Genomic DNA, 8,151 nt, shown 5'->3' on the forward strand with positions numbered 1-8,151 from the left:
TTAGGAAGAATTTATGTCTTTATTTGTAAGTAAATTTGTAAATAAAGGCTGGGCAGTGTGGGGCACTCAGAGATAAATCATATCTAGCTGGGCTCTCTTCAAGGTGCTTTACCTGAATTAACTCATTTCCTGGGAGGTTAGTACTATTGCTAGCCCCGTTTTGCTAGTGAGTAAACCAAAGCACAGGAAACTTAATTATTTTGCCCAATGTTTTACAACTAGTGAATCAGGAGCCAGCTTGATTCCAGACCCTGGCTAGGGCTAATGAGATAGAGCATTATAAAGAACTTGAAAAACTTCAGAGGCAGGAATAATCACATTTAATTAGTGGAAGTCCAAAAAATTCATAATAAAAATATGACAGTTTACAGTGTGGTTTAGCACAGATTATCTCCTTTTACTAGATGAGGCAATGTAGAGTCATGGTACATGGCACAAGGTCTAGAATCAGGTAATACCAATATTGGTTTCCCAGCCTTGTCACACACAGGGTAGTTGTTTTTGACCTCCTTTTTGTGCGTCAGCATTCTCTTTTGTCAAAAGGGTAAAATAAAAGAATTTACCTCATGCCATTGTGAGGACTAAATGAGATAATAATGCCCTTAAAGCATTAAGGCACCATGCCTGGATATAGCAAGTGCTCAAAAAAAAAAAAAAAAGGCATAATAAGATGCTGGCTTATTTTTATAAGTCTCACAACAGCTCTGTGAAGGTTTTGTCTTCGTTGTACAGTTAATAGCACATGCTTACTAGATGCGGGGCATTGTCCTAACACACTGCTAACTCAATCTTCACAACAATCCCTAGAGCTATGTCTACATATTATAATCTTTGTACAGGGGGAGGAAACTGAACATAAGTAATTTGAACAAGTTCACAGCCAGCAAGAGGAACAACCGGGTACTTACTTCCCGGGTCTATACTCTTAATCATAGTGCCTTTCAACAACAGGTGACGAAACAGGCTCGGAAAGTTAGAGATGCTCACGCCCGAGAAGGAGCTCTAAATTCCCTTCAAATCCCAGGATTATATCACATCCAGCAGATGGCCCCCCAGAGCATAGCAACGTGCGAGATTTGCGTAAGCGGTCAAAACTACCATGCCCACAATGCTGTGCGAACATTAAGGGCCTCCTCCTCCTCCAGTTTAGCTGTCCGAGGTACTGCCTATGTGCTCTGCAGGAGGAATGTATGTATCTGAACCATTCAGGCCTTCCCTTATCTTCAGATCGTGAGGTAAAAGGTTTTTTTATCCTTCATATTACTCTTTTTGTCGTACTAGTTGGAGAATAGAAGGGCCGAAACAACGCTGCTTTTTGTTGGTGTCATCTGACCAAACCTAATATGAGGACCCTTGACCTCTGACTCAGGATGGCGGCGCCCGCGGCCGTCGCTTTTGCTGTAATCCTGAGCTGAACTGAGGCCGGCAACCCCGCGTCATGTCGAAGCTGAACCGAGCCACTCGGGCCCTCAGGAAGCCCGAGGCCGGCGGCGTGATCCGGACCATTGTGCGGGCAGGCCAGGCCATGACCGGGCCTCCGCTAGGTCCCATCCTGGGTCAGGTGGTCCCGCGGCTGGAACCCGGAGCGGGAGGCGTGGTGGGGTGGGACCTAGTACTGGGACCCGGAGCGGGTGGAGGGTGCGGGCTCGGGAGCCACGGAGGCCTCAGGTCAAAGCGCGGCTTTGCTGCCCACACGCTTTTTGTCTTTGCGTTCATTCCGTGGCCTGTTCGAGGCTCAGCTTCCTCCGTCCTTGGTCAACGGGCCCTTGGGAGGATAGAGGGACGATGCATACAGATCATCTGGCGCGTAAAGTGTTAGTTGAATCTGGGTAATAAGAGGAGGATGGGGGGATCCCTGGGTGGCTCAGCGGTTTAGCGCCTGCTTTTGGCCCAGGGCGCGATCCTGGAGCCCCGGGATCGAGTCCCACGTCAGGCTCCCTGCATGGAGCCTGCTTCTCCCTCTGCCTGTGTCTCTGCCTTTCTCTGTCTCTATCATGAACAAATAAATAAATAAATCTTTAAAAAAAAATAAGAGGAGGATGGGACCTTTAAGAGATGAAGACGAAGGAGGAAACGGATAGAATCTCCCGTATGGTAGGAAGCCGCCCCGTTGTCCCCACACTAATGTCTGTGCTTCCCACCCAGAGAGGTGTTTCCATCAACCAGTTCTGCAAGGAGTTCAACGAGAAGACAAAGGACATCAAAGAAGGCATTCCTTTGCCCACCAAGATTTTTGTGAAGGTACACAGTCGGGACTTTGATCCTGTTTGGCTTTTAAGTTTTTATTTTCATTCCAGTTAACCGGTATACAGTGTTATATTAGCTTTGAGTGTACGATATAATGATTCAACGGTTCCATGCAACACGCGGTGCTCATTACGACAAGTGCACTCCTTAATCCCCGTCACCTAATGATCCTATTTGTTTTTCTTCCCCTTGGTTACTGGGGTTGCTACTCTGCTTTTAATTTTGGGTGAGGCTCTTCCTATCACCGAGTCCCACTTTCCCCATTTACACAGTGGAGACTAGACCATATCTTTTCTGAGCCTTTCCTGCCATATTGCATTTCCTCCCTTTGCCTGTCCATCTCACTCGGGCTTCTACAGCAGAGCTGAGCCTGGACTAGAGGTGACAAAGCTGTTAGCTGCAGATTTATTTTCCCTGTGTTTTCATGATCTGTTAAATGGATGCCACTGGAAGATGAGTCAAGGGAAGGGGGAACAGAAGTTAAAAGTTCTCTGGGCTGGGGCAGCAGGGCCTAGAGGAGATAAGAGAGATATTCTCCTGTATTTTCTTCCCCATGAAGCCTGATAGGACATTTGAAATCAAGATCGGACAACCCACTGTTTCCTACTTCCTGAAAGCAGCTGCTGGGATTGAGAAGGGGGCCCGGCAAACAGGTAAGGGTCAGCATGGGTACCCGGGATTTTGGGGGCTCTGGAAGGAAGCCGAGATACCTCAAGGTCTACTTGTTTCTTCCTCCCAGGGAAGGAGGTGGCTGGCCTGGTGACCTTGAAGCATGTGTATGAGATCGCCCAAGTTAAAGCTCAGGATGAGGCCTTCGCCCTGCAGGATGTGCCCCTGTCCTCTGTGGTTCGCTCCATCATTGGCTCTGCCCGTTCCCTGGGCATTCGTGTGGTGAAGGAGTGAGTGTCTTGGGAAGGTGCAATGTGAGGGGAGGGCTTGGAAAGTTCTTGACTCTGGAGCAAAGCCAAGAGGGCCCATTACAGTGGGAGGACCAGCTTCTGAGTCAAGGACCTTAGATTCTTGGGAGTGGGCAGCCTTATTCATCCATTTGGAATATGAATATTAAGTACCTGTTATGTGTCAGACATTTTTCTGGACGTTAGATACAGCGAGGAAGAAATCACTGGGTGGCTCAGTGGTTTAGTATCTGCCTTTGGCCCAGGGAGTGATCCTGGAGTCCCGGAATCAAGTCCCACGTTAGGCTCCCTGCATGGAACCTGCTTCTCCCTCTGCCTGTGTCTCTGCCTCTCTCTCTCCCCCTCCCCCTCTCCCTCTCCCTCCCCCTCTCCCTCTCTCTCTGTCTTTCATGAATAAATAAATAAAATCTTAAAAAAAAAAAGATACAGCGAGGAACAATGAGATAGCCATGCTTGGCGCCACTCCTAGGGAGTTCACAGTTAAGAACTGGAGGCAGATGTGTAAGTGGAGCATTAGGCTGCTAGATGCTCATTGTTGACAAAAGGAACTGCAGGTTCTTGAGAAAAGAGAGTAGAGCTCCTAATTTTGCCTGGTGTGTCAATGAGGACTTCACAGAGGAGGTGATATCTGCACAGAGACTTGGAAAAGGAGGTCAAGGACTGGGGCAAGCATTCCAAGAAGTGGGAAGATCCCTGTGAAGGACAGGAGGTGAAAAAGTGAAGCGAAGAAATGCAGTGTGCTCTGGAGTATGGTGCTAGAAGCAGAGTGGGGAATAGGAAGAGAGGTGAGACAAATGGACCAGTTGGGAAGGCTGAAGGCTGTTTCCATCTATCTGAAGTTCATATTTGATCCTGAGGCCAACAGGAAGCCCCCTCCTAGGGTTTGGGATGACCTCAGGAATTATTTCTCTGAAGTGAGATGTTGGATGGGAGGGCATACATCATCTGAGGGCTCAGACAACAGCAAGGGCAGGGCTTGGCCCTTTATGGGCCTCTTGCTGCTGATGTTACATCTCATGCTGAGGCTAACATTTGTTTCCTAAGAGAAGTAGGGTTAAACGTGGTACAGGGATAGACCTGACTTTCTCAAATCTTCACTTTGACTAGAAGTACAGAAGTGAGTCGATCTGACCCTTGCTTGGGGGGAGGCACATGTGTATAGCCTGACGACTTCTTTGTACAAAGTGTTTGGGGGTACAGGAAGGGGCAGTTAATCTGGATTGGGGTATAGCCGGGGCCTCAGAAGGACTGGTGGGGCTTTAAGGAGGGAATCATAGGTAGAGACAGAGGTGGGGTAGCAAAGGTATGGAGGCTGGGGAGTCCAAGGAGGGAGAAAGGGCTCTGAGACAGTCGTGTGGGCACTTGTGAGCTTCCCAGCAGTGACTGGCTACTCACTATCTCCTTTTCTCACCTGCAGCCTCAGTTCAGAAGAGCTAGCAGCTTTCCAGAAGGAGCGAGCCGCATTCCTGGCTGCCCAGAAAGAGGCAGATTTGGCAGCCCAGGCAGAAGCTGCCAAGAAGTGACCCTGTCCCTCACACTCCAGAGTTTTGAAGGGAATAGCTGGAATGGAGGCCAGTTGGAAAAGCTGTACCCAAAGGGTGGGAGGGAGGTGACACCAAGCTGATTGTTATATCCCTGACTTTAAATTATATATTTTTACACGTATGACAGTATCAAGAGATCAAACTTAAATAAACATTCTTTTGTCATCCGCTCTTGACTTCTGTCTTGGGACCTGAAGGGAAAAGGACCAGTGCTGATGGCAGCCAATGTGAACAGACATCAGCTGCCCTAAGGAAGTTGGTCCTCATGCTGCTTCTCATACTGTGTAATCCAATGCTCAGCCAAGTAGAGCACCTTGCCCAAGTTTTGAATTGGTGGCAGAGGTAGGAGTTGGAGCTGTTTAAACTTGTTGGAGCCTTCTGATGTGAAACCCTGTGTTGTCCTCCTCCTCAGAGGTAAGAGAACAGGTGGAAGCCATGGATGCCCAGGCTTAGATGTACAGAAGCAGCAGAGGTGGGACGCCTGGGTGGCTCAGTGGTTGAGTGTCTGCCTTGGGCTCAGGGTGTGATCCTGCAGACTCAGGATCGAGTCCCAGATCAGGCTTCCTGCAGGGAGCCTGCTTCTCCCTCTGCCTGCATCTCTGCTTCTCTCTGTGTGTCTCTTATGAATGAATAAATAAAATCTTTAAAAAAAAAAAAAACAGCAGAGGTTGCTTATGTCTCTATCAGAAATATCTTTTATCTTTTTGGGACTTATCACCTCAACAGAAACAGACTGCTGTAGGGACTAGGTCACAGCCCCAAGCAGAGTTACTGCACAAAGCACCTCAGATCCCAGGGGTACTTCAGCCCCTGCTACTAAGCTGACCCTTATTCTGGGTCAGGTGTTGGCTGAACATGAACTATGATGGAGTTCATGGCCACAGACCCACAGAAGAAGCAAAGCTTCAGTAGGTACCTGCCCAAGTTGGGGGAGGTCTTTGGGAAGTCCCTGGCCTTTGTTTTCCTCATTATCCAGAACATCAAGGATTCCTGTCTTCTCAGAGAGGAGGAGATGGGGCAGGAATGGGATTCACATTTACTGATCATCTGTTAGGTGCTAGGCACTTCACTTTACACTGAGATTTGGAAAGCATAGAAAAACAGGATGCCTGGGTGGCTCATTGGTTGAGTGTCTGTCTTTGGCTCGGGGCATGATCCCGGAGCTCTGAGATCGAGCCCCGGGATCGAGTCCCACATTAGGTTCCCTGCTTGGAGCCTGCTTCTCCCTCTGCCTGTGTCTCTGCCTCTCTCTCTCTCTCTCTCTGTGTGTGTCTCTCATGAATAAATAAATAAAATCTTTAAAAAAAAAAAAAGGAAAGCATAGAAAAACATAACTAAAAACCTCCTCCCTGTATGGGGCCTGCTTCTCCCTCTGCCTGTGTCTCTCATGAATAGATAAATAAAATCTTTTAAAAAAAAGAACTAAAAACCTCCTGTAATCCCACCAACCAGATGAAACTCTTGCCAATATTTGGTGTACATTTTTTCTACTGTGTTTCTTTGTATGTGTATTTATATATAATATCTTTTTTTTCCCTTAAGAGTGCACACAAGCAGGCGATTGGGGGAAAGGGGAAGAGAGAGAGATTTAAACAGACTCCATGTCCAATGCAGAGCCTGTTGCAGGGCTCAATCTCACAACTCTGAGAATATGAGCTGAGTCAAAATCAAGAGTTGGACAATTAACCTACTGAACCACCCAGGCACCCCTATATATATAAGACTTCTTAAAACAAATTGGGGTCATTCTCTGAATACCATTTTGTTCTACTGTTCCTTCCTTCCTTCCTTCCTTCCTTCCTTCCTTCCTTCCTTCCTTCCTTCCTTCCTTCCTTCCTTCCTCCCTCCCTCCCTCCCTCCCTTCCTCCCTCCCTCCCTCCCTTCCAAAATGAGCTCAAACTCACAAGCCTAAGATCAAGAATTGCATGCTCTACTGGCTGACTTTTGCTTTTAACTTGGCAATAATTTAGAACATTTCTGTTATTAATTATCTTAAATGATTTCTAATGACTTCCAGAATACTGTCTTATTGGTGGGCCATAATTTATTTAACCAAGTCCTTAACTGTTGGGTATATTATCATTTACACTAAAAATATGTATAAATGCAGCCTGTAGTGAATATCATTTGGAAAAGTTTTGAGTTTTTTATGTATCAGGCACTGATTTTTTGGTGCTCTTAGGACTAGGACACAAGAATAAATGTGACAGTTCCTCCCTTCAGAGATGGCCACTTAGTTACACTAAAAAAATTAGTTACAATTACCACTGTGACAAAAGAGAAGTATGACAGGCTAGGAGAGTGTCCAGGGGGACTAGCCAAGCCCAGGGATTCGGTGAGGGGTTCCCAGGGGAAGTGATTTGAAATTGAAGGGGTTGAAAGCAAGACCAGAGGGTGACTGAGACAGCTGGGAGTGAGGGTAGCATGGGATCTCAGGCAGAGCTGGTTAGTTATCCATCACTGATCACCGTATAACAATATTATCACACATCTAGTAACTTGAGACATTGTCTCAATTTCTGTAGGTCAGGAGACTGGACGTGGCTTACCTGGGTTCTCTGCTTCACGATCTCAACAAAGCTGCGATGGAAGTTTTGGTTGGGGCTGTGGTCTCATCTGAGACTCAACTGGAGAGGGCTTCACCTTCAAACTCATGTGGTTGTTGGCAGCATTTAGTTTTCTCTGGGCAGCAGGACTGAGGGCCTCGATTGTCAGCCAGAGAGCACTTTCAGTTCCTTGCTATGTGGGTCTTCCCACCATGGCCACTTGCTTCCTAAAAGCCAGTGAGAGAGTGTCTCCTCACAAGAGGAGCATTAGTCTTATGTAATATAGTCATGGCCACATCATCACATACATCCTGTCACCTTTGTCATATTCTGTTGGTTAGAAGCAAGTCACAGATCCTACCTATACTCAAGGAGAAGGAATTACACAAATGTGTGAACACCAGAAGTGGGGACCCTGGGCCACCTTAAGATCTGTCTGCCACAAAAGCTCACAGCTTGTGCACAGTGGGGCTGTGGTCACTGATGCTGTCGATATTTCTGCTCTACCTCTCATCTTGAGCATTGCACTAAGCTGCCTTTTGAAATTAAATGAGGCTATCTGACTTGCTTTGGCCAGTAATGTGAGCAGAAGTAATGTGTGCAGAATTATTTACTAGACAGCATGAGACTCTACAGTGCTTTCTTCCCACTGCTGCAGCAAGCAGAAACCCATGTTGATGTGGAGATACATGCTGAGCCACCTGGTGGGAGCTGCCCTGGAGGTTTGCCTGTACCATAGCTGTCTTTGTGTGAGCAAGAAATGGACCTTATTAGTTTAAGTCTGATATCTTGAGGGTTTGTTACAGCAGCAAAATTTAGCCCATCCTGATGGCTTGGAGACAAGCCTGTTGAGTTGGAAAAATGGAATGAAGCCTAGTGTGGTACATCTCTGGTTAT

General features: G+C 47.1%; 1 protein-coding gene across 1 annotated transcript; it reads left to right on the top strand.

Annotated features, from left to right (window-relative positions):
* The first annotated feature begins 1,330 nt into the window (after window positions 1-1,330).
* Window positions 1,331-4,876, top strand: MRPL11 (mitochondrial ribosomal protein L11). Its single transcript, XM_055313232.1, has 5 exons — window positions 1,331-1,561; window positions 2,146-2,241; window positions 2,807-2,900; window positions 2,987-3,146; window positions 4,582-4,876. Exons 1-5 carry the CDS (start codon window positions 1,439-1,441, stop codon window positions 4,685-4,687), a joined length of 579 nt encoding a protein of 192 aa, XP_055169207.1. The 5' UTR covers window positions 1,331-1,438; the 3' UTR covers window positions 4,688-4,876.
* The last annotated feature ends 3,275 nt before the right edge of the window (window positions 4,877-8,151 follow it).

The sequence above is a fragment of the Nyctereutes procyonoides genome, unplaced genomic scaffold, assembly GCF_905146905.1.
Source record: "Nyctereutes procyonoides isolate TBG_1078 unplaced genomic scaffold, NYPRO_anot_genome, whole genome shotgun sequence".
NCBI lineage: Eukaryota > Metazoa > Chordata > Mammalia > Carnivora > Canidae > Nyctereutes > Nyctereutes procyonoides.